The 27,829-nt window shown below is 42.7% G+C and overlaps 1 protein-coding gene across 3 annotated transcripts in view; it reads right to left on the minus strand.

Moving 5' to 3' along the window:
- grm5b (glutamate receptor, metabotropic 5b) overlaps positions 1-27,829 on the minus strand; it is a 310,360-nt gene that overhangs the window by 26,039 nt on the left and 256,492 nt on the right. For all 3 annotated transcript variants that reach the window (XM_034167750.1, XM_034167749.1, XM_034167751.1), the window contains exons 12-16: positions 14,923-15,040; positions 14,632-14,818; positions 12,127-12,285; positions 4,693-4,818; positions 185-367 (exon numbers count right to left, since the gene is read on the minus strand). In XM_034167750.1, the coding sequence (XP_034023641.1) occupies positions 185-367; positions 4,693-4,818; positions 12,127-12,285; positions 14,632-14,818; positions 14,923-15,040 (773 nt within the window). The remainder of the gene's footprint in view (positions 1-184; positions 368-4,692; positions 4,819-12,126; positions 12,286-14,631; positions 14,819-14,922; positions 15,041-27,829) is intronic.

Here is a 27,829-nt window from a genome sequence, read left to right on the forward strand (position 1 = left end):
CAAACAAGTAAGCAGCGAATGTTGCACCTGTGAGATGTACAGTATAATATTATGACCCAATGAGTATACTAATATTAAATTAGCGTTGCTGCAATTGAGAAAATTGATATCACTCAAGATGCCATCATTACCAGCAGCTTTACATTCCGCACTGTGAAGGAGCTGATGCGGATTTCAGCCTTACCTTGGGGACAAACATGCAGCACAGAGCCACAGTGGCACTGAGGCTGACGCTGAAGCACATGGTGATAATTTTGTAGTTGGAGCCAAAGTAGATGGGTACAAAGGCCAGCCAGATAATGCAGGTGGTGTACATGGTGAAGGCAATGTACTTGGCCTCGTTGAAATTAGCAGGAACATTACGGGTCTTGGGAAGAGAGACACATAGTGAAAGAGAAAAGAAACATAAACGAGAATTCACATTTTCAAAGATGGTAAGTCATCTGAACACATACAGTAAAATAGACTGACCTGTGACGCCTGTAGAACTATACATTCTATATGGCCTGATTACAACGTCTAGTGCCCCTGGTCCCAGCCCATAATACACAGGCCATCAAACTCTAAATGACAATAAATTACAATCCTTTAGCATTTCCAAGTGGCTGGATATATCGTGTTCTTCTTTCACCTCAGTCTTTTATAAGAACGACAAACAGTATGGTGCTGTATGGTAAATCTGTGTCAAGTAGCCAGTTCTCAAAAACTAAGTTACTGTGCAAGTTACTGAGTTACTGAGTGAGGGAAGCCACCAAGACACCCATGTGTGGCTGTGACTGGAGAAACTGCACACAGTGCAATATTTAACTGCTGCATTACCAGTAGTATAGCTTTCTGGTGGACAGTCACAGAGGAGTTTCTTTAAAAAAAAAGAGAGAGAGAGAGTGAGAGAGTGAGTTCAGCTGTAGTGTGCCAGAAAGCACATCTGAGATGCAAGCCTAGATTTGATGTTTTGGCAAAAGAAAACCCTCCTCTATACCACTTCATCACGAAGCTGTACAACTGGTGATACAAAATGCAAAACATGCACTGTGCACAATTTCTCCAATCACAGCCACAGAAGCCTATAACTTCTTCTGGGTTGTCTGGGTGTTTTGGTGGCTTTCCTCACTCTTTTCCAGTTACTCAGTTTTTGAGAATCGTCTACTCCACACAGATTTACCATAGAGTGCCACACTGTTTGTATTTCTTCATAATTGATGTAAAAAAAAAAAAATCCAAAACATACTCAGTGACTTGGAAATGTTCATGTATCCATCCCCTGACTTGTCTGAAGAAAACTGTCAATAAAACTGATTATTTACAGGTATTATACCAAAGGGACCCATTAATTATGCAACCCATCATTTTGACTTCAATATTTTTAATTAATTTACATCAAGTTATAGAGATTCGCTTTCAGTTTGAGTTTAAGGAAGATAATTTTAGATGGTTTTTTTTTGTATTTTTTGTATTTGAAATGTCAAACAAATTAAAATTTATGAAACACCAAATGTTCCAATACTTTTAGAGGGCACTATATGTTGTCCTGTAATAGACCGGCGTCCTGTCCACGGTGTACCACGCCTCATGCCCCATGACTGCTGGAATAGGCGCCAGCGCCGCCCCCCCCCGGGACCCTTAACTGGATTAGGCAGGTGTGGAAAATGGATGGATGGACTTATTTTCCTAAATAATACATATATTTTCATTTGGTTAAAAAAATGAATCCTCAAAACTCACTTGAAATTATCTAATAAAAGTTCTGTGGCTCCTCCTCTGCTGTGACTTGCACGTAGCGCTTATAAAAGCAGCCGTAGCTGCGAGATCCAACCACCCACTCAGATATTGAACGTTCTGAGCAGTGGGAGCTCGATGGCTTTATATTGTCAAACCATTCAACCTCATGTGAGCCTTCTGTGTACAGTGTCCTCACTCCTTTATTATTAACGCTAACTAAACTGAATCATGCTGAAATAATCTCTGTGTCGCTGTCTGCTTAAAGCACAGCGTGTCCCTGCCACAGCTGTGCACCTGTGTGACTGAGCCTCATCCATGTCTTTGTTAAAAAAAACACATAATGGACAGAGTGGCCATGAAAGAGAAAGTGCAGTTACACTTTAAAATCCAGCTCCAACCTTTCCAGCACATTTTGTGAAAAGTTTTTCAATATTTCAACTTTGCGATCTTAGGTCTATCCAAACTAACCCGTGGGGATCCACAGGCTCTAGATTGGGTAATGTTTATGAAATAGGTAGCTGACATTTTTCAAGGGTGGTAATAAATTATGCAAAGTTTCTATAATGATTTGGAATGGCGTGTGAGTCCAGAATGTAATGATCAACATCCATTGTTCACTGTTGTTATGTAATATCTGTAATTTTTTCTTAAAATATGAGTCTTATCAACGTTCCGTTTTCACAGCAATCATCCTCAACCCAAAATGCATTAGCATACCAAACGGTAAATGTCAGCTCTCCCCAGTTTCTTTGTGTTCGAATGTACACACACGTATGCACACATACACGTACACAGAGGCTACTTCACTTTTAATACATACAGTAGATGATTTATTGCCCCCTGCTGGAATGGTGCGTGAGTCCAGAATGTAATTATCAATGTCCATTGTTCACTGCTGTTACGTAATATCCCTAATCTGTCCCAAAATATTAGTCCTATCAACTGTCCGTTTTTACGGCGTTCATCCTTGACCCAAAATATATAAACATACCAAACGGCAAAAATCAGCTCTCCCCAGTTTCTCCGTGTTCGAAGGTACACACACGTATGCACACATACACATACACAGAGGCTCTTGGCTTTTAATATACGAGGTCTATTAGAAAAGTATCCGACCTTATTATTTTTTTCAAAAACCATATGGATTTGAATCATGTGTGATTGCATCAGACAAGCTTGAACCCTCGTGCGCATGCGTGAGTTTTTCCACGCCTGTCGGTTGCGTCATTCGCCTGTGAGCAGGCTTTGAGTGAGGAGTGGTCCAGCCCCCTCGGCGGATTTTCATTGCCAGGAAATGGCGGAATGATTTGGACTTTTTTTCCATCAGAATTTTTTCAGAAACTGTTAGAGACTGGCAGCTGGAAACTATTAGAAAAATTTATCTGGCTTTCGGTGAAAATGTTACGGGCTTGGTAGAGAATAAGGAGTGTTACTGTCGCTTTAAGGACGGCCCCCAGTGGCTGTGGGGTGTGCCGCGCTCCGAAGCCGCCATCGACAGGCTGAACGACCATTTCATTTCTAAACGGATGGCTGTCTGGATCCGTGACCATTGTGTGAAATTTCTCTGGTTATCACAAGAGCTGGACATCAACCATTTTCCGGCAGATTTCACTTTTAACAAGAGATTTTGTCATGGAAAGCCGAGCAGAGGCTTCGCGTGTCACGATGGATTCGCTACTGGAGCGAGACAAAACCACCTCCATTTTGGTCTCACAGGACGGCTTTGAGATGGAGTTCAGACAGCTGTTGGTGGTTTTTCCATCGAGTGATTATCCGAGAAATTGTGGATGTGCCTGGACATGCCAGAACATGTCCCATGAGGCTTCATCACGGCGTTGCTGTGTGCCATGCGGCACCGCCGCAACGCGCGAAGCCTCTGCTCCTCTTTCCATGACAAAAACTCCTGTAACAGTGGAATGTGCCATTCATTTCCAAACTGGATGCTGTGTTTTATCCGGGACGTCGTCTGACTAGCACAGGAATTGTGAAAAGACGTGGACATCAGCACTTTTTCGGCACATTGAGACAGACGTGCGGAGGAAATCCGCGCATCGCGGCGGTGCCACATGGCGCAAAGCAACGCCGTTATGAAGCCTCACGGGACATGTTCTGGCATGTCCAGGCACATCCACAATTTCTCGGATAATCACTCGATGGAAAAACCACCGACAGCTGTCTGAACGACATCTCAAAGCCGTCCTGTGAGACCAAAACGGAGGTGGTTTTGTCTCGCTCCAGTAGCGAATCCATCGTGACGCGCGAAGCCTCGGCTCGGCTTTCCATGACAAAATCTCTTGTTAAAAGTGAAATCTGCCGGAAAATGCTTGATGTCCAGCTTTTGTGATAACCAGAGAAATGGCACACGATGGTCACAGATCCAGACAGCCATCCGTTTAGAAATGAAATGGTCGTTCAGCCTGTTGATGGCGGCTTCGGAGCGTGGCGCGCCCCACAGCCACTGGGGGCCATCCTTAAAGCGACAGTAACACTCCTTATTCTCTACCAAGCCCGTAACATTTTCACCGAAAGCCAGATACATTTTTCTAATGGTTTCCAGCTGCCAGTCTCTAACAGTTTCTGAAAAAATTCTGATGGAAAAAAAGCCCAAATCATTCTGCCATTTCCTGGCAATGAAAATCCGCCGAGGGGGCAGGACCACTCCTCACTCAAAGCCTGCTCACAGGCGAATGACGCAACCGACAGGCGTGGAAAAACTCACGCATGCGCACGAGGGTTCAAGCTTGTCTGATGCAATCACACGTGATTCAAATCCATATGGTTTTTGAAAAAAATAATAAGGTTGGATACTTTTCTAATAGACCTCGTATAGATGTGATATTCTTATTTTCACCTTTTCATCCCAGAATGACCCAAAAGAATATTACAGCTGTGATTAACTCCCAGGCCAAAGTTTTAGGTTTTAAGAAACTACAACAGCAGCATAGTTTTCCTCACAATCACTTTTATTTGTACCTTGAAGGCATAAAAGGTGCAGCTGAGTATGAGCAGACCGTTGTATCCCAGTGGAGCAACAACTCCCAAATTAGTAGTGTTGCAAATGAGGTTGACCTGGCGGATGCTGGGGTAGTCATGGATCACCTGGAGTGACAGAAAACAGTTTGAATCCATTAAGAACCGTCTTTGATACAAATTTTGGCAACATTTGAACCACACTGGACCCTTTGTCAGTGTGGAAGTTTGTAAGTATGTAACAGCAGCAGGAGGCATATAAAAATAAATAAATTAAAGGTACCATTACACTGCCAGTACTATATCCCCAGTCATTTAGGTCGGGTGGCAAAGAATTAAAAGTTAATGACGCACCAAACTGACTACTTCTGATTGGTTCAAACATAAACAATGCCAACATACACAGCAAACAAATCCCTGACTTTTTAGCAGACGATGATTCCGTCATTGATTTACTACTGAATTTTCCACATAACATCAAAACAATAATGTGACATCATTGAAAACAGGGCTTTTATTTCTTGGGAATGTATCATTTAGGAGGACTACAAACTAATGACAAAGATATTCTGTGAATTCAGAATAAAATCTGTCTTGGTCCTCTGTGACAGCAATCACGGCTCTTTGACGTTGCACATAAAATTGAATCCTTTCAAATCAAGTCAAAATAGAATGATTTACGCGAGTGTCAGGCCATGCGACCTAGCTGTGTTCTTAACCTATTTATCCTGAAGCCACCACCTCGTAACCAGGACAGGTGAAAATTGCAACTGCAAGGTGACATTAGTTAAAAGAAACAGAATTTTACTGTAATTACAGAAATATTGTTTTTACAGCTGCAAACATGGTGATTACTCTTATTCTGGTGTTCAACCATGACATTGGCTACATCTGAATACACATACTAGCACCGTATACAACCGGCAAAACGCTTACTACTTGCTCACTTAGTTCTAGTACATACTACAGTAGTAATTAGTAGTATGTGCTAACCGAGGTTAAGTACATAGTATTCTCATGCAGGAATTGTTTTTTTTTATTAATGACTGATTAATCCCTTATCCCTGCGACCCAATCTCAGATAAGCGGTTGAAGATGAGTGATGAGTGATTAATCCCTTATGTCATCAAACAACATCTCATTAGTGAACAGCAACGGTTTGTCTGACTTCATTCAGTATATCCGTGGCTACAGCAGTAATGAGTTGGCTTATACTAGTGCTAGCATTAGCACTGATTGTAGTTGGGTTTGCTTAACCTGCATGTTTATAGCCAGTGATAACCCATTCTGAAACTGATTTGAGGTCCTAATGACTGTGCTACATGCATGTGTTCACCAGCCGGCCCTTTCATCTTTTTAGCAACTTGTAGAGTTTCACTTTTTTGTTTTACATTCTCGTAAATGACAAGGTTGTAGGGGCCAATAGATGACTCCATGCTCGAGGTGTTCCCATCCTTGCCATCTCTGTGCTGTTGCTTGTGAAAATGTGAAACCCAGCACTGTCCACTCTCATTTCCTTGTTCCCTGCACTGTTCCTTGGCGGATGGTCAGGGACCTTAAAACTAGGTTTCACTTTTAACTTGCTGCCCTTCTGTCAGCTATTCAGGAGTTCACCAAAAGACTGTCTAAAGGAGCCAGAAATCCCTGCTGTGATGCTTCTGACAGATTTGGCAACAATATGTGTTTTCTATAAGGGCCGTGTTGATATTTTATTCACATTACTTTTTTCACAGTTGGTCATAATAATAACGAAAACCAGATCAACAGCAGTGCATGTCTATGGTGTTTTATTGTGAAAAGTCAGGGTAGAAGGTATAGGGGAAACTGGGACACGGTGAATCATGGGGCACGGTGAATCAGTAGCTATATCTGCAAAACTACATACTGTATATATTTGCAGTAGTTATGCCATATTTTTATGCATAAAGACATCTCCCTTATAAATTAGTGTTTTGTTTTCTGATACATTAAGGGTAAAACTAAGTGGCAAGTGAAGTCAGTTTTTTCCTATCAAAAGTAAATTTTGTGGATGTCAGCGTCTTTGTATTTATTTCTCACAACAGAGGAAAGGTGGCCTAAAAAATTATTAGTTAGAAGACTACCCCATCCAACTGAAGAGCATGTGTTGTCTTCTCCAGACTATCAGCTATTTGATAACATGACTAGTGTGTGTCACATGCACCCGGGGCACAGTGAATCAGTCTAGAAAGTGATTTACTAAGTCCCACTATCAAGTGGATGACAAATATTACTTGTTGAAGCTTATACATTTATTTTTCCATGAATTATTTCTATAATTTGTGTATATAAACAACTGATTTCACGTTTGAACAGAAATTCTGACAGTTGTATTTATAATAGTTTCTAAAGGACTTATATCACTATATAAGACACTCACACATTACATAGCTGGTTTACTGGATTATAGTTTGTATATGCATCAGCATATATTTAATCATTTTGAAGAAATTATTAAATACTAGTGTGTTTTTCATTATATTGTAAGTTGATTCACTGTGCCTCGTGAATTAGTGTCCAGGGCACAGTGAATAAAAAATTTTAAAATCAATTTTAAACACCTGTAAATTACACTTGGGAGACAAAAATAACACAGCCTTATAAACAATAACTTTACTGTTTATAAGAATGACCTAAACCTATGCATAATGTGTTTATGCTGCCACAAAACAACATTTCTGATCCACTGTGCCCCGGCTTCCTCTATAGCTTTCTCCTTACCGGTTGCTTGACGTGGATGTCAGAATGGTAAAATTTTTTATAATCTCTCTTCACACAATGGAGCCAACATATCTTTACTTGTGTATCCTGCTATAAGAACAGTATCAACTTTGTTAGATTATCTTTATTTGTCAACAATTTCCTCAGCTTTAGACTATGACGCATATCCACTTTCTCACTTTCACATTTACTTTTTGTGCCCTGTGCCAGCTCAAACCCCCAACCAATAAGTCATTTTTGAAGCATTTCCCATTACCAATCCTTTGCAATACGAAATGATTGTGCACTCTGACGTAAAACTGCAGATGTACTCATGTTTATTTCTGCCGTGTAATAGACTGTTAGATCTGTCCATATCGAGTATGAATGTCCAAAGCGTATTGTCATTATGGTTTTATTGCCCATCCCTCAAATTGCTAAATGTGTCTAACAACCTGAATAGTGTCCTCATCTAATATGACCCGTAGAGTGAGCACAGGCTGTTCTGTCCAACCCACTCATCGGGGCCACTGAAAATGCATGCACACTTTTTCCACTGAAGCATACTGTGTGCTTCACTCTCTCTCAGTGTGCTAACAGTGATACACTACTGTCTTCTAATGGACTGAACCTGTATAAAGATTTTAGTTTAAAAAAGTAGAATCTACATAAGGAGCCCAATCGTCATCAAATGATAGTTATTTACATTCCAGAGCAAATTATTAATTTGTAAATATGTAACAGGCTCAATTATACAGCAGCAATGTGTGTATGTAAAATGTGTTTTACATTAATTATTGTTATAATTACAAAAAATCTGTGTAACCTTATGTTTATTTTATTTTTATTTAGTTAATAGCTGACAGGTTGGGCCAAGCATGGATAGGCCATCTGGCGTACCGGGCAATGCCCAGTGGGCCAACCCACAATTATGCGCTGTGATCATTTAAGCAAAAAACTATATTATAAATCATTGCATTGGGCTACTCCAATTCAATCTCCCAGCCCTCCTTGCTGGGTAGCACAGTGGCTTAGTGGTGAGCACTGTTGCCTCACAGGGAGAAGGTCATGGGTTTGATTCCCACCTGTGGCCTTTCCGTGTGGAGTTTGAGTGTTCTCCCTGTGTTTGTGTGGATTCTCTCTGGGTGCTCCGGCTTCCTCCCACGTTCAAAAGACACACAGGTTAGGCGGTTTGGAAACTTTATATTGTCTGCATGTGCGTGCAGGTGTGAATGTGTTTGTTTGTCGATATGTGGCCCTGCGACAGACTGGTGTCCTGTCCAGGGTGTACACCACCTCACGCTCTATGACTGCTAGCACAGGCTCCGACCCCCGCGACCCTTAATTGGATTAAGCAGTTGAAGATGTGTGTGTGTGTGTGTGTGTGTGTGTGTGTGTGTGTGTGTGTGTGTGTGTGTGTGTGTGTGTGTGTGTGTGTGTGTGTGTGTGTGTGAGAGAGAGAGCCCTCCTCGGCCGGTCCCTCCCCCTTGACCAAGGTTATTAAATTTTGCCATTTCAGCTGACCGAAGTTGGAGAGAAGTGAGTGGAAATTGATAAACCACAAAAGCGCAAGAGTGCCGCAGAAAAGCTGTGAGGAAAAAAGGCTAAAAACTCTACAAGTGCACGCAGCAAAATGTGCCAAACGTTTTGACAGCACACGTTCGATGATGCAGGGCCGGATAAGGAAGGAGAATAATTAACTATTCAGGGGGATTCAGAAGAGGAGAGAGACGTGACCCAGGGACAGACTGTGGAGGAGGTCAGAATAGCTATTGTCAGCCCGGTAAGAAGTAGCCGAGGGATGAAGAGGGACGTTTGATGTAGAGATAGTGGAGGGCTATGTGTGTTAGGCAGCCTACAAGGTAGCATGCACACTTTTCTGCATGCATTTTCAGTGTGTGTGTGTATGTGAGAGAGAGAGAGAGAGAGAGAGAGAGAGAGAGAGAGAGAGAGAGAGAGAGAGAGAGAGAGAGAGAGAGAGAGAGAGAGAGAATTGCCTTTATAGCCTATATTTTCAAATAATGCAATGAGTAGGTTTGGTGTCCAATTTACAGTGTTATTTTAGCTCCTCGTAAAGTTAGTTTGCAGGTGTTACAGGTTACAGTTATTATCATCATGGAATATTAGTGAAACATTGCTTTGGCGAAATGGATGACCAGAGAAATAGCATGAGTGAAATTAACATTCCTGCCTTTCTCTCTTTCTCTGTGTTTAGTCAAGTCAGATTGTTGAAATAGGAGTGGGGGAGTCACAGGGAGATCAGGCAGCTGGAGACTATTTTTGCCACCCTCATTCCACAAAGAGGCAAGAATTCTTTAAGTTTCACCCAGAACAGGATGCCACAAACCCTGTCGTCCAGAGGCTCTTCACGAGAACGGACGACACGGCATGGAAATGGGTGACTTATTGTGGTCAAGGCCATGCTTTATTTTGTTTTGCTTGCCTTGCTTTTAGCAAGCCCAATGATCCAAGCACTTTCATCAGAGGCATGACAGACTGGAGTCATGTGCACCAAAGAACAGAGGAGCATGAACTGCTCCAGAGCAAGCATTGGTCACCTCCTTGAAGGAAGACAGCTGACAGGACACCGTGATCCTGGTTAAGACGAGACACCCTTGGTATTGGAACATGTAGTGGAGGTTGTGAAAGTCATATGGAAGAGAGGCTTAATTTACAGGCAGCTGCATACACCTTGGACAAAGACACAATGTGTGCACATATATCCTCTGGTATGTCATGTACCTTTGCATATCATATGAATATAAATAATCATGGTGGGCTGCCATGATCCCATTCTAGCCCTGGGTTGGGCCTCCGAGTCAGTATGTGGAACTTTAATTTGAGTCTGTACCCCTACGTTCATGATATAGTGTGACACTGCCCTCTCTATAAGTAGCGTTTTCATGCCTTTGCCTCTCCACTTCTGTTACTGTTCTTCATAGGAGAGGTAAGCCGTCTTGCAGTCTTGGAGGAATTTTTGTTTTAGCCTCTGCTAATTGCATTTTTAAGTTTACTGACTAGTTTAAACTTGTTATAGAGTGCCTACAATATATGAAAACATTTGTCCGTCTCATTTAATTTGCGTAGGGACATGTTTCATGGAAGTCACCAACCGGAGGTTTTTGCTTTTTTTTTATTATATGGTAAGTGATTTTTGACAACTTCTGATTGGCCCATTTGCCACTTTCTGAGCTGTACCACATGCCGAGTTGACCACTGGTGGAGCCGAGTGGACCGCGTGTGCGAAACGAGTACACCTCGCGTGCAGCGTAGCGGTAGCTAATCAAACAACGCCTTCTATCAATAACAACCAATCAGATAACGCGATACAACGCCGGCTTTGGCTGTCAGTTTGTTGACAAGATGGCAGAAGACAGGTTTACGTCTGTTAGCGATGCTGACTTAAAACGAATTTTACATGAAAAAGATGCGAAGAACACCCGCAGAAATACACAGTCAGTAGCCAACCTGTTTCACAAGTACGTCACTGAAAAGGGACATGCGCCCAACTTTGAAACTTATGACAGACGGATGTTTGACGGAGTACTCGTTCGATTTTACACGGAAGCTAGACAGGCGAATGGCTAACTTTATAAGAAAACAAGCCTGGTGACTCTTCGTCACAGACTTAACAGGCATCTCCAGTCGATCGATGGGATGTCAGTTGGTGCAGTATGACAGTAATAATAAAGAGTTGAAACTTGAGATTGATTTTTCAGTTTTAGTATGTTTGACAAACGCCCAATTTTCTTGTTTAGACAGACAGACAGACAAAAATTAATCCCAAGGGAAATTGTGCATTATCTGTGCTCCAAGGATAAACAGAATTAAAAGATACAATAAAATGGAAGGAACAAAGCCCACCACAGAAATACATAAATAATAACTAAAAACTAGCTGCTAAAACACATTCTCCCTCCTGCCCCTCCCAGCAGAGGCCTCATTAAGCAGCCTAATGGCACGCGGAACAAATGAGTTCCTCAGTCTCTCTGTAGAACATCTCAATGACCGAAATCCCGAGCTTACTGAACTTCTCTGGATGGAGAAGACAGAGTTCAGCGGGTGACTCTCATTAGACAGGATGGCATGGGTCTTTGTGAGTGTTCACTGCTCCACCACTGTCTCCACAGAGTCCAAGCCAAGCCCCACTACAGAACCGGCCCTCTTAATGAGCCGGTTCAGTCGATGAATGTCCTTCTTAAAAGCACTGCCCCCCAAACACACCACGGCATAAAAAAGAACACTGGACACAATAGCCAGATAAAACAGGTGCACTAACTTGCACCTGTTTACGGCCAAGGCCTCGGTGAACCCCATCCTGACCAGGTCCGCATAATCACGGGTACACCTCATCAAAAGTCTGTAATTGTATAGTATTTTTACTGCTTTCATCAGGTATGTTATATTTTGTTGAAATTATTTAATGTATTATTGGTGTGCTCACTCCTTTTGTTACTGATCTCCGTGGGAGAGGAGCATGTTTTATGGAAGTCACTGACCAGAGGATGTTTTTTGTATTTTTACTGCTTTCGTCAGGAGCTGAAAAATTAAATGGAGATAGCCTCCAAAGATATTTATGTTCAATTCTCTTCTTCAAACACAACATAACAATGCAGAGTCAGACACAATCAGATACATGTTACACCTATAAGAACAAGAATAATAATAATCCGCTGAGACGGACAAAGAGACATAAAGCTGTCTGCACGAACAGCCTACCTCTGGTGGCTCCATGAGGAAGAGAGCTACAATAATGCCCAGCTGAAGCAGTATGAGAAGGAAGGCGATGATGAGCTGAGCGCAGGCAGACATGAAGCGAGGCTTCTTCGTACAAATCTTCTTCTTGCTGCCTGCCAGAATCCGTGCAATGCGGTTTGTCTAAGGTCAGATTGCAAAACAAATGGACACATCAGGACTCTTCAATTAAGTAAATTCTGAATATAATGTAGTGTAATGCATAGCCTGGCTGTTGCTTTCTTTTTGATCAAATATTTTATTAAATTATATTATCTTTGAGGCAGAAAGAAAAAACATTGTAATACGTCAGATCTGTTACAATAGCCAATGGTAAATATGTATGTATCATCAATTGTCAGAATACGAGGTATCTTATAAAACTAACCGGCAGTTTTATAAAAAAAAAAAAACTATATGGATTTGAATGACATGCGATTACACCAATCATGCTTGAACCCTCGTGCGCATGCGTGAGTTTTTTCACGCGTGTTGGTGACGTCATTTCCCTGTGGGCAGGCTTTGAGTGAGCACTGGTCCCGCCCTCTCGGCTGAATTCCTTTGTTTGAGACGCTGCTCGAGACGGCACGCGTTGCTTTAATCAAACTTTTTTCAGGATCTGTGAGGGATATCCGAGTGGACACTATTCGAGAAATTCAGCTGGTTTTCGGTGAAAAGTTTAACGGCTGATGAGAGATTATGGGGTGTTTCTGTCGCTTTAAGGACTTCCCATGGAGTGGGACGTCGCGCAGCGCTCCCAGGCGACGTCGTCTGGATGTTTTGAGCTGAAATCATCCTAATTTAAGGCTCTGTTGACCCAGGACGTCGTGAGAGAACAGAGAAGATTCAGAAGAGGCCGGCATGAGGACTTTATGTGGACATTCCACTGTTAAAGGTCATTTTGTAATGAAAGAACGTGTGCGCAAATTCCCCGAATCGTTTCCGTGACGACGCTGCGAATCTGTGTGCGCCGCGACAGGAAAAACACCTCCGTGTTGAAAACCATTTGTAAAATTCAGGCGGCTTTTGATGGCTTTCAACAAGTGAGTAGCTGAGAAATTGTTTAACAGCTTGGGCATGTTCCAACTTGCCCGTTAAGGTTTCCAACGGAGGTGTTTTTCCTGTCGCGACCCCCCGCGGTTGGGTGCGGCCCGACATGCGACTCTGCCCACACGTTCTTTCATTACAAAATGACCTTTAACAATGGAATGTCCACATAAACTCCTTATGCCGACTTCTCTGTTCTCTGACGACTTACTGGGTCAACAGAGCCTGAAATAATTTAAGCGCCTTGGGGCAACTGTTTGTTGTGATTTGGCGCTATATAAAAAAAATTGATTGATTGATTGATTGATTGAAATGTGGAGGTTTTCAACTTGAAACAGCGAGATGACGCCGCCTCGAATCGCAGATCGCCGTCAGGCGCCGTGGGCCGTCCTTACGGCGACACTACCAGACCAAAATCTCTCATCAACGAAAACCAGCTGAATTTATCGAATGGTGTCCACTCAGTTGTGCCTTACAGCTTTGAAAAAAAATTTATCAAACAAAGCAGCAGTCTCTGAGCCATTCCTAAACAATGAAAAAATCGACGAGAGGGTGGACCACTCCTCACTCAAAGACTGCCCACAGGCGAATGACGTAACCGACAGGCATGAAAAAACTCTCGCATGCCCACAAGGGTTCAAGCATGTCTGATGTAATCACACGTGATTCAAATCCATATGGTTTTTGAAAAAAATAATAAGGTCGGATATTTTTCTAATAGACCTCGTATATACATACATAAAAGAAAACAAAACAAACCCCCCCCCCCCCCCCCCCCCCCAAAAAAAATCAAAAATTACCTTGCAACAAACACACACCCCATCCCGCCCCAGGACCGTTGAGCGATCTATACTCGCTCTTTCAATTGCTCAATTGCTAACAACCATAAAGCAATCTTAGACTCCATCACACCAATCACACGGGCAGTGGACACCTCTAGGTAGATGACATCAAGGAATGTGAGAAACCAATTGGTCAGAGACAGTTTATCTGGGCATTTCCATCTTGAGGCAACCAGTTTTTTAGCCACTGTAAGTCCAGCCAGAATAAGTTTCTTTTTATGTAGAGGGGCAGACATTTTGGATAAGTCATTTAACAGTAAAACAGGTATAAATAGAAGAACATTCAAACCTGGCTGTTGCTTTCTGTACTCAGGCTCCTCTGTGCAGCATAATAACACAAGTTACTGACAAATATGTTAATTAAAATACAAAAACTGCACTCAGGATATAAAAACGGGAGTAGTGAAAGTAAAATCTGATGGAAAAAATCTTTGTTTACTTGTCATCTTCACTGTTGCTTCAATCTGAGCTCCTAAACGCCCCCCCCCCCCAAAAGATATGCACAAAACAGCCCTGTGCTCTGCTGCGTTAACTCGACACCTCTCTCGACTCCTGCAGCCAACTCGTACTAAAGTCACACCTCCTTTACCCAGTTCCTTACCTTAGTGACCAGCGCAGAGTAGCTCATGGCAGGTGATAAGCCTATTCCCAGTCGTTGGAGGTAGCAGTGGATGACAAGAGGTTTGGCTATGAGACAGAAGGTGCACAGGTACCCGAGGCAGATCCCTGCCAGGATTATGTAGCACAGCTCCCTGCTGGAAGATTTCACCACCGGAGTGTCCCGAAACCTGAACACGCAGACAATGATAATAGTGATGCAAGTGCATCAATATGTAGGCACGTCAAGTAATATATATATTTTTTTGCGATGACACAAAGAGAGATCTGTTACTTGATGAAGACTCCAGTAACAAAGAGTGTGGCCATAAGACCAAGGCAGGCAAAAACCACAGCAGCAATGGGTTCGGGGTCCCCCCACCGCAGGTACTCTACCGGGATAGGATCACAACCTGAGGGCAAGGAAATATGAAAGTGGAATTACCTTTCTTGAGGATTTCTTAAAAGTGACAGGTGTTGGGTTTCATCATAAAATGTTTTCTGTATGTGTGTGACTTTTCACTGGGTGCTTGGTTTTTCTCATGTAGTTTTCATGTTTTCATGTGAGATATGCCCAATATGGGCATATCTCACCCATATTGGCCTCTCTTCATTGGCTTCCTGTTAATTCTAGAATAGAATTTAAAATTCTTCTTCTTACTTATAAGGTTTTGAATAATCAGGTCCCATCTTATCTTAGGGACCTCGCAGTACCATATCACCCCAATAGAGCGCTTCGCTCTCAGACTGCAGGCTTACTTGTAGTTCCTAGGGTTTGTAAGAGTAGAATGGGAGGCAGAGCCTTCAGCTTTCAGGCTCCTCTCCTGTGGAACCAGCTCCCAATTCAGATCAGGGAGACAGACACCCTCTCTACTTTTAAGATTAGGCTTAAAACTTTCCTTTTTGCTAAAGCTTATAGTTAGGGCTGGATCAGGTGACCCTGAACCATCCCTTAGTTATGCTGCTATAGACGTAGACTGCTGGGGGGTTCCCATGATGCACTGTTTCTTTCTCTTTTTGCTCTGTATGCACCACTCTGCATTTAATCATTAGTGATCGATCTCTGCTCCCCTCCACAGCATGTCTCTTTCCTGGTTCTCTCCCTCAGCCCCAACCAGTCCCAGCAGAAGACTGCCCCTCCCTGAGCCTGGTTCTGCTGGAGGTTTCTTCCTGTTAAAAGGGAGTTTTTCCTTCCCACTGTAGCCAAGTGCTTGCTCACAGGGGGTCGTTTTGACCGTTGGGGTTTTACATAATTATTGTATGGCCTTGCCTTACAATATAAAGCGCCTTGGGGCAACTGTTTGTTGTGATTTGGCGCTATATAAAAAAATTGATTGATTGATTGATGTTGGTGAATCACTGTGGTTATTCTGTATGGTGTTTGTCTCTCTCCGTGGATACATCTGAACACTCATACTAGCTTTCTATTATATAGTAGGCGAAAAGCAGTATGTCACAATCTGTATAGTATCCGAATACTCTGGAGACATTTAGTAGGAGTCAAATGGTGCCAGGATGATCTACCACCTCCATAGTGTGACAACTACACTATCACACGAGGCAGCTGGATCACTGGTAACCAAAGAATAGCTTCCTGAGAAAATTCAAAGAAGACAGCAGACATGCATAAAAACAGCACCGGCATCCAAGGGGATGTGGCATTTGACAAGTATGCATTAAGAGCTGTTAAAAAAGTTAAAAGTCAATTAGAAATTTTCACAGCAGGCAGGTGAGGCCCACTTGTCATCATGGAACGAAAAAAAATGTAAAATGAAAAAAAAAACAAACAAAAAAAAAACATTAAATGGTTCAATTCACCCAGTGATTTATTTGTACTATAAAGTTATTTTCCTTTTAACTTCACCAGTTTTAGATTATTTTTTATTCAAATTTTCTGAATTTGTTGGGAAAGTGTAGTGACACGGACCCACAACAGGGGGCGTAAATGAAAGGACAATGAAAGAGTCGAATATGAACACTTTACTGTCGTGAATGAGCACAACCACAATACAGAGGAATATAAGATTTTGCAAACAGTCAATCACAAAGGTGACGTGTGGGTAGGCTCGAGGATAGAAGACGTCTGTCCTGAGAAGAACCGGAACCACACGATTTCCTCCGCCACCGAACCTGCAGAATACTGGAGCCACCAAGTTCCGAGTCCCCAGGTGGCCACCGTCTCCGAGTGTCGGATCTGGTACTGCTGGCGAGGAGCAGAGACAATAAGATGTGGGTGTGTGTACACCCAGTAACAACAAAGGTGGAGATTCCACCTCCACCTCTAACACAGTAAGAGACTGAGGGCTACTTAGTCTGACGTGCGTCACTTGTCACGTCTCCCCAAACTTAGCGTCCCGTTAACAGTAGGCTCCTCAGGAACTCCTGCAACAACTCAGAGAATTCTGTGTTTTAGCACAACAACAGCTGAGAGTATTACCTTCACAGGTCGAAGATATCTCGGCAACGAGGTGGAGATGACGTCCGGGTTTTATGGAGTAGCATGATGAAGTGTTGATGGGTGACAGCTGTCATGAGATGATGAGTGACAGCTGTCACCCCCGGCTGTGTCCGTGGCGGCAGCGCCCTCTCGTGCCTGAAGCCCGCACTCCAGGCAGGGCGCCATCTGGTGGTGGTGGGCCAGCAGTACCTCCTCTTCTGGCGGCCCACACAACAGAATTTTCACATTTGCCATTCAAATACTGACAGAAACGTGCGGTGAGGCAGCAGCCAGCCATGCCTCATCGTGGATTGCGCAATCACTGGGCTAACTGCTGGCATGCTATGCAGTGAGGCTATATCACTGTCTCTCTGTATGTCAGTACTAAAATGGTCAAACACTTTGGCTGTGTGAATTTAAATTCCATAGTTTAGCTGATGTACATAATGTACAGTGCTTTTTGTCAACTGCATGTGTGTGTGTAATGTGTTTCGTTTGCTGAGCGATCACAAAACGGCTGCAAAAAGGTACCAAGTGAGGCACACAGTTCTCCTGCCTCATGTTTGGGGACACGGGTGATCCCAGGGATTCTTCTTGCAGCAACTCCTCAGCAGCAGAATAAGCGACAGCAAGCTACAAGAGCCTTTAGTTTCAGAATGGAGGGTTACATATCCAAACTGAAACAATTTTCTAAACTGTACTTTCAATTGAAACAGGAGGTAATAATTAAAGGAAGACCAACACCAGAGCTAAAAGGTTTGTTTCAGACTACAGGATAGAAGACCTGCTCTTTTCAAATGGAGTGGGACACACACACACACTAAAAGGCTGACTATGTGGATGTGGATGAAAGAAACTGCCTTTTACTGCTTTATTTTCTCAACTTGTGAAAATATCTGGACTCAGATGGGATATTGTGACCTGAAGAATTTACAAAGAAATCTCATCAAACACGAGCGGTCGACCACTCGCATTCAAAGCCAGAAAAGACTCCAAACATACAGTCGGAACAGGACTGATGAAGGACGACTTTCTTCCCTGGCAGTGATCTCCGCTGAGACAGAGAGACTTTTAAAACTGAAGGAAGATAAGGAAAACTTCTTCAACCAAGTCATTAATGTTTTTTCAGAAGGAGTGGCACATGGACTTCATTTATAAGTAAAGGTAAGTCCATAGTAACATTTTTTTATTATTAAATGTGCTTTTTTTCTGTGCTACAATTTTTTTGTGTAGAGAATGCTGATATGAGATTTTAAACATAACCCGTTAACTGGGCATTTTTTGGACAGTTCACTCACCTGGCATAAATGTTTTATTATTGCTGTTAACAGCTCTCCCTGCATCCCACAATCAAGTTTTACGTCTCTTTTTTTTCAGGACAACCTGTGCTTTCATAATATATGTGCTTTTGTTGTGTTTTACAAGTGTAATAATGGTTTACAATCAGAAATAAGGAAGGTAAAAGTAAAGCGGCAAATAATTCTCCACACACATTTATTCAAAACACACAGCAAACTATAATAAACAACTGTTTTGACACTTTATAAAGGTAATTTAAGGTCTTGTATGAAAGACTGAACAACAAAAAAGTTCAAACAATAAACACAAATGTACATTTTGAACAATATATACAAAATGGTCTATGCGTTTTGTTTGTCTTCAACTCAAATTTCTGTCTGCTATTATACAAAGGTCACATCACAAATTCCTACTTCTACTGTGTTTTGGAGTCTTCTGTCTGACTCTGCAAGCAGCTTTCATTTCACACTTTGGCTCCTTGCAGTCTGAGGAGCAGCCCCTCTCCTTCACTTCATTGATATGGTAAACAGTGCTTTACGCCAGAGGGAGAGAGCCACAGAGTAATCCAGTAACATTCAAAGGCAAACTAGTGGAGCAATCCTGATAGTTACACACTCTTTGTTTGAGCACTTGAGATTGTCATGCGAGGCTCTCCGTCTGCTTTCACGTTCGCTGTGTATAATGGCGCACAGCACATTGGAAGAGTTAGGGGGCTATTCAAACGGGCCAACTAGTAAGATATCATTCCTGAAAACGATCTTTGGTTTATCATGTGAGGTAAATCTGCCCTACGATTGGATTTTGGAAAACCATGTGACGGTGAATCAATTCCGATTTGACACTCACATTCTGCATGTCATCACACAGCTTCTATGAGGAGTACAAAGATGGCCGATGGTGGATCGAAAGTCCACGGAGTTAACTTTTCAGCAAAAAAAAAAAAAAAGAATAAGTTTCTATCTCATATCATTAAAAAGTTATTTATAATTTAGTAAAGCTTGGTCCCAGCCGTCGTATATGATGGCGTCAGCCCCAGAGGGTTAAGATACTCTGTGGGGTTCATACGTTTGTAAATCTGATTGTGATTAAGTCAGTGCCTCACCAGCCATCAACCTCACCCCACGTCACTAGTTCACATATATGTGTCATCTGTATTCTAGAATAGAATTTTAAATTCTTCTTCTTACTTATAAGGTTTTGAATAATCAGGTCCCATCTTATCTTAGGGACCTCGTAGTACCATATTACCCCATTAGAGCGCTTCGCTCTCAGACTGCGGGCTTACTTGTAGTTCCTAGGGTTTGTAAGAGTAGAATGGGAGGCAGAGCCTTCAGCTTTCAGGCTCCTCTCCTGTGGAACCAGCTCCCAATTCAGATCAGGGAGACAGATACCCTCTCTACTTTTAAGATTAGGCTTAAAACTTTCCTTTTCGCTAAGGCTTATAGTTAGGGCTGGATCGGGTGACCCTGGACCATCCCTTGGTTATGTTGCTTTAGACGTAGACTGTGGGGGGGTTCCCATGATGCACTGTTTCTTTCTTTTTTTGCTCCGTATGCATCACTCTGCATTTAATCATTAGTGATCGATCTCTGCCCCCCTTCTCGGCATGTCTTTTTCCTGGTTCTTTCCCTCAGCCCCAACCAGTCTCAGCAGAAGACTGCCCCTCCCTGAGCCTGGTTCTGCTGGAGGTTTCTTCCTGTTAAAAGGGAGTTTTTCCTTCCCACTGTGGCCAAGTGCTTGCTCATAGGGGGTCGTTTTGACCGTTGGGGTTTTTCATGGTTATTGTATGGCCTTGCCTTGCAATATGGAGCGCCTTGGGGCAACTGTTTGTTGTGATTTGGCGCTATATAAGAAAAAAGTTGATTGATTGATTGATTGATAAACATCCAGCTCAAAAGATGGCGGCAGACGGAGCTGTATTCCTACTACTCATTTGCTTCTCCCCTATACTACAGTAATGGTTTTGTAGTAGGTCTCTAATGGACGTCAGAACATACTGAGTATTCGTATGCTTGCCTTGGTTTCCCTCTGGTGTCTGTGTGTTGGTTGTGCACTGTGCTGTCTGTGCTCTCTATCTGCACAACTGTGGATAATTTAGTAATCACACACCTGTTCCCTGTTTTGACACAACCTCCTGTGTGTATCAGCCCCTGGCTTTCCCTTTGTCTTTGTCATTCCATTGTTGGAATTGTGTTGTGCAATGTCTTGTTTTGTTTCATTGCTGGCTTATTGTTTGGAGTTCCTGCTCAGTGTAGTTCTTGTTCATCACACCAGCTGTCCTTTGTGTCCTATCTTGGTTTTCTGGGTTGTTTGCCTGTCGTCCATCTCGTCCAGTTCTGCGTGCCCATCTCTATATAATATCCCTGTTTGTTTCAAAAAACATTTTACTTGCAAATGCCTACATGTCATATGCTGTTCCTGAGTTCACTTCCATGTGTTGCTGCCAGCAGGAGCTGCTAGTTTTATTTGAAGATCAGCAATTTTAGATAATACTTCAATCCTTTTTGTGGTCCAAAATACTACTAACAGCATGATTTGCTGTATTTCTTTATATCCCGTTGTCTACTTTTTTTTTTCATACAGCCCTCATTATCAAACTCTTGACCTGGCTGGGGACAGTGTACCGCCTCATCACTGTTGCTAAATCTGTAACCAAACATGGATCATGTGCAAACAACTTGATGCTTGACACAACAACAACAACAAAAGCTTGATACTTGACATTTGGTAAGAGGGGAAATTTAGAAGTTTTGAGCCTGACCCAGAAAAAGTATGGTGTAGTTCTCCATCTTCTGCATTGTGAGAAACCAACATCGACACTGCACTGATAATTTCACTTGACAAGATGTCTTCATTTAACACACTTAAAATAATAAACACAAGGGTTTTTTTTATCTTGTACACAGTATATTTTGCAAAATTTACAGGTCCAAATAGAGTTAAATAATTATACTCTATCACAGTGTACAATCAACTCTTACTGGAGTAGAAACACTTGATATGACAAGACGGTATAGCTGATTTCACTCTATAATAGAGTGTATTTTATTCTATTTAGACTGGGACCAAATGTTATCCCAGCAGAGTAAATTTTACTCTGCAAAATTTACTGTGTAGACTGTAAATTATTTGGTTCTTACCCACATGGAAAAAAAACTGTCCATGCAGCAAGATAATGTCCCTCAGATTTATCGTTTTGATCTTGTTTTTAGACAGCCCTTTCTTGCAGTGCGCACCCAGTGAGTCAAAACTCAGAATGCTAAAGATGGAGAGCCACACCCTACTTTTTGTGGATCAGGCTCAAAAATTCTCAATCAGGTCTTGTATCATGGGTCAAGTTCAGATTGAAAGGTCTCACATGGGTCATCCCTATGTTTGAAAGTGAACAGGGGTCATTGGTGTCATTACTGAATTAGAGGGCCAGATCCTTTCATACATTTAATATGGCAAATAATACTCAGAAGTTCCACACTTTTAACACTTTTTACACACTTTGCCCCTTTCCGCCATATCTCTTGGTCACCCCTTTTTCTTTCTCCGGTATGACTCACTCATTTATTTGTCAATACTATTCTTTCATTTCTTATCCTCCTCATTATTCAATCTTGGCCTACATTTCTTCCAACTTCTCTCTTTAGCACCCATTGTTGCTTCTCTCTCATCACCTTCATCTGTTTTCATCCTTATCCGTCACAACTTCTTCCCATAACTCCATTCCTCCCTTACTCCCTCCATCTTTCCTGGTAGGCATGGAGATAAAGCATCATTAATTAAAATGACTGTTCTAATTATGACCCGTCTTCACGCCTGCTGGAATTATCTGACTGGTTGCACACTTTGCACCCCTCCACATATCTTTCTTTTCCTCATCTTCATTTCCGTCTTCATCTTTTTAATCTTTGAAGCACAAATGCTTATGACTAAAATTCATCACAGGAGGCAGAGAGGATAGTCATTAGAAAGTATTATAAGTCACTTAATGACTTTGTCTTTAACATGGTCAATTACGTTTATTAAACAGATCGATTTGGTTTGGGACCACAAACAGTATAAATAGTGAACGGGAGCCAAGAAACGGATTTAATCACTGTTAAAATGAACTATAACACAATGCGAAAATACCCTCAACAATATGAGCAATGTTCTTCTTCATAATTTGCAGTTGTTTAACTGGTATCCCAGTGCAAAATACACACACACACACACACACACACACACACACGCACACACACACACACACAAACATATATAGTGTTACTTACAATATGTACATGTTCAATAAAGCTGCTCAATCAATCAGTTGTAATCAATCATAAACAATATTTATGTTGATGAGCTTTAAAGAAGAGCGGAAGTTAGCTTTTGAGTAAGCGGATGTTAGCGTGCACAAAATGTCTTGTAAATCACTTTAGAGGTGTTACCAGGTTACAAAAACAGCGTTTCCAGTTTTAGAAGTGTTTATTTCTTGTTGGCTTTTACATAAGATATGACAAAATGGTTATATTTAAACACAGATAAAGCGGTTAGCAGCTAGCTAAGACCAGGAAGTGACATCACCACGCTAATGTCCACAAAATGTCTTGTAAATAAGTGTGATCAGGTTATAAAAACAGTGTTTACAGTTTTAGAAGTGTTTATTTCTCACTGGCTTTTACATAATATATGGTAAAGGTGTTATATTTAGCCAAAAAAAACGAAGCTAAGTTAGCAACTAGTGGCACCAGGAAGTGACGTCACCACGCTAACGTGTCTGACAAAGTGACAAAGTGTTTTTATTCGGCACACAAAATAATCAAATAGAAAAAAATGAACAATTCCACAAACGCATAAACAAAACTAGTGAGTCCGAAAGGGTGTGGGCTGAAGCAAAGCTTATTAGCGCCCACCCCTGCTAGTACAAGTCCATCAATTCTAATCAGTCATATTTACATAAATACAATTTCACTACTACATGTCGACACACAGACATACACATCAATATACTATTCACTTATAATTATATTTATATAGTACCAGATCACAAGTAAGTCAAATCAAGGCACTTTACGCAAGTAAGGACTAACCTTACCAACCAACCATCATACCATAAAATTAGTTACAGAATGTGACTTTTTAACCTCATAAAATAACTCTTAAAATACATCAAGGTTAGCCATTTTTGAACTTCTCCAAGGTCTGTGCCTCAAGAATGTTCCCTGTGAATTTGAATAGGACTGGACTTATGCTGCGCACAGACAGACAGATACACGGACGGACACAAAGTCTTTGCAATACCCAATGGCCATATTTGATGGGCTTGGGTAAAAATGTAAGAAAATCATAATCTAAATGACAAGAGCATTCTGGAGAGGAATCTGCACTGAAATGTTGATTTAAGACAGAACTGTGTCATTTGTAACACTAAGTGAAAATGGAGACGCTTCACAGCACTGAGTCAGTCGCCGCTTCTCGCCGCCCACCCCTACGAACTTGAGGTGGGAGGAAACTGCTTAGAATTTAATTCTAATTAATCCCCACCATACAAAAGCAGTATGTTGGTGCTCTAAGTCCCGGCTCATTTTCCTGCAGGCCAAAAGAGCTGCCTGCATCAGCAATTCAATACTTAATTAGCTCATGGAGCCTTTAAGAAATTGTTAGCGTTTGACCCGGAGACAAACTGGTGCATTAAAGGGAGGTGACAGTTTGGGGGTTAGTCAATATAAAGTTTGGAGGAAAACTCTTTCAATCGTAGACTCACACTGTGGAACTTCTCCGATCAACGGAGAGGCTCAAATCCCAAAGTTAATCCTCCCTTTTTCAGCTTCTTTCACACTCCCTGACTGCTTGCTTCTGTTACAGTCTCTATTCATCGCCATCTTTCTCTCTCTCTCACCCCTTCTCTTTCAGTCTCCTTTTCATCTCTTTGAATGTTCTTTTTCTCTGTGTTTCTTCTGCATTGTTGTGCAATCTCCCCACAGTCTCATTGGTCTTTTTTTATGGTTTTCACACCCACTTTAGCACCGTACCTCATAGTTGAGAGCTTTCTCCATTTCATCTGTCTCTCTCGTCTCATTTCTTTTGTACTAAGAGGTCAGAATGTCTCCTGGAGGAACAGGGTAGTTTGTGCACTCCTCATTATTGCCCCTTCATGAATCAGGCCGTGCACAAGAAGACATTCAATCTCCACCTTCATCGTTTTTTTTTCCTTGTAGATTTCTTGTCGGTTTGTTTGTCAGCAGAGGTAATTCTACATTTTCAGTTGGACTCGATTCACGTTTTAATCAGTGGGCTTGATGACGAGCTGACGAGCAGAATAGTGAGCATCTGAAAGCAGAACAAGGTAACCGCTTCAAAAGCAATGTCGGAGAAATCCATTTTTATTGCAGCTGAAACGCATTTGCATCTCAAGTTGTGCTTAATAAAGTGTAATTAAATCATCGGTGAGTGAGTTGGCAACAAATTAACCAGACAGGGCGGGGTAGGGGAGGGCAGTGAATTACCCCCCCCCCCCCCCCCCCCCCAATGGATTCCATCTCTCTTTAATATAATTGGTGGAGAAATTTATGCTGTTTGATCCAACAGCAACTCTTTAATGGATGGAGTGCAAAACATTACATTTTACACATGACTAACCTCATTGATTGAATTATATGTCATGACCGATAAAATGCTAGTTCATGATAAAAAATATAATTACTGTTTGAACATTGGAGATGTCAGGGGGTGTGTTTGATCTGCTTTTATTTCTTGGTTGTAGTCTGTTTTTGTGTGTAGGCTGTCTTTTTTTTTGTTTATCTCCTTGTTGGATGCTTTTCTGTTTGGGTCTCTCTGTCTCTTTTACAGGTGGGCGTGTCTGTCTCTCTCTCCCTGGTCACGCCCCCCTTTCCAGTGCTTTCCATGCTCACCTGTGTTCAATTTGCAGCTCGTCGCTGGGGTGCATATACGAGGTCTATTAGACAAGTATCCGACCTTATTATTTTTTTCAAAAACCATATGGATTTGAATCACGTGTGATTACATCAGACATGCTTGAACCCTTGTGGGCATGCGAGAGTTTTTTCACGCCTGTCGGTTACGTCATTCGCCTGTGGGCAGTCTTTGAGTGAGGAGTCGCCCACCCTCTCATCGATTTTTTCATTGTTTAGGAATGGCTCAGAGACTGCTGCAAAATTTTTTCAAAACTGTAAGGCACAACTGAGTGGACACCAGTCGATAAATTCAGCTGGTTTTTGGTAAAAATTTTAACGGCTTATGAGAGATTTTGGTCTGGTAGTGTCGTCATAAGGACGGCCCACAGCGCCTGACGGCGATCTGCGCTTCGAGGCGGCAGCGTCTCGCCGTTTCAAGTTGAAAACTTCCACATTTCAGGCTCTGTTGACCCAGTAAGTCATCAGAGAACAGAGAACTTTCAGAAGAAGTCGGCATGAGGAGTTTATTCAGACATTCCATTGTTAACGGACATTTTGTAATGAAAGAACTTGCGGGCAGAGTCGCAGTCCGCTGGAAACCTTAACGGGCAAGTTGGAACATGCCCAAGCTGTTAAACAATTTCTCAGTTACTCACTTGTTGAAAGCCATCAAAAACCGCCTGAATTTTACAAATGGTTTTCAACACGGAGGTGTTTTTCCTGTCGCGGTGCACACAGATTTGCCGAGTCATCACGGAAACGACTCGGCGAATTTGCGCGCACGTCTTTCATTACAAAATGTCCTTAAACAGTGGAATGTCCGCACAAAGTCCTCATGCCGGCCTCTTCTGAATCTTCTCTGTTCTCTCACGACGTCCTGGGTGAATTAAGCCTTAAATTAGGATGTTTTCAGGTCGAAACAGGCCGACGATGGCACCTGGAAGCGCTGCACGACGTCCCGCTTCTTGGGAAGTCCTTACAGCGACAGAAACACCCCATAATCTCTCATCAGCCGTTAAACTTTTCACCGAAAACCAGCTTAATTTCTCGAATAATGTCCACTTGGATATTCCTCACAGGTCCAGAAAAGTTTGATAAAGCAACGCGCGCCGTCTCCAGCAGCGTGTGAAACAAAGGAATTCAGCTGAGAGGGCAGGACCACATCTCACTCAAGGCCTGCCCACAGGGAAATGACGTCACCAACACCCGTGAAAAAACTCACGCATGCGCACGAGGGTTCAAGCATGATTGTGTAATCGCACATCATTCAAATCCATATAGTTTTTGAAAAAATAAAAAGGTCGGTTTATTATCTAATAGACCTCGTATACTGCTCATTCTGCTTTGTTTCTTTGCCAGATTGATGTGCCCTGTGCCTTCTTTCCAGCTCTCGTTCATGTTACATAGTCCTGCCTGCCTCAAAGTGTTTTTGACCACCTGTTTTTGACCACGATAAAGCCTGATGTTAATAATTCTGCTGCTGTGTTTTCTGGACTGTCTACCCGTGTACCGACCACTGCTTGTCACTCCACTAAAGTTTGTCAACCAGAGCTGTGTTTGTGAGTCTTGAATTTGTGTCCAAACCAAACCTCCTGTCAGATCAATCTGGCCAATGATGGACACAGCAGGCTCAGACCCCTTTCAGCTGGCGGTACGACACCACAGCAACTCGCGCAGCAGGAAGACCAGCTCACTAAGCTGAGTTCTGGTATTAGCGAACTTGCTAAACGCCAGGACACTTTCATGTCCTCTGTCAGCGCGCAGATGAATCAGCTCCTGGCGCGACTCAGTCCTCAGGCTTCGTCGGACGCGGCCACCGGGGCCTCCAGCCCACCTTCACCGGGGCCGTCAGCAGCCGCTCCGATTCCCACATCTGCTCCAGTGGTTTGCAACCAACTGTCGCAACCGGAACGTTTCTCTGGAGAATCCGGCGACGTCAAACCATTTATTACACAGTGTGAGCTCCACTTCGAGCTGATGTCACCCATGTTCCCGACAGACAGAACGAAGATAGCATATATGATCACTTACCTTTCCGACCGAGCGGCTGCCTGGGCAACAGCGGAATGGAGCCAACAATCTCCCGCCTGTGCTTCTCTCCCGGCGTTCACCAAGGCTCTCAAACAGGTTTTTCAGCACACCGCTCCGGGGCGCGAGGCTGCGCGCTCCCTCATGAGGCTGAGGCAGGGCAGCCGTCGGGTAACAGACTACGCGATCGACTTTCGCGTTCTCGCAGCAAAGAGTGAATGGAACCCGGCGGCCCTCCTCGATGTGTTTTTCCAGGGTCTGTCTGCAGAGATCCAGGATCAGTTAATAGCCACCGACCTGCTGGATGATCTTGATGAATTGATAGCACTGGCCATCCGCACTGACCGCCGTCTGCAGGACCGTCCTCGGTGAGCAAACCGTAATCCCGACCACCGGATGGACACGCCTCCAGCCCATTACTCCTCCTCCTCCACTCACTCTCGGCCTGAGCCCCCACCACACAGTTCTGAGGAGCCAATGCAGCTGGGGAGAACGCGTCTGTCACAAACAGAGCGACAGCGCCGCCGTGAGGACGGCCTCTCCTACTACTG

Source organism: Thalassophryne amazonica, chromosome 4, assembly GCF_902500255.1.
Source record: "Thalassophryne amazonica chromosome 4, fThaAma1.1, whole genome shotgun sequence".
Lineage (NCBI taxonomy): Eukaryota > Metazoa > Chordata > Actinopteri > Batrachoidiformes > Batrachoididae > Thalassophryne > Thalassophryne amazonica.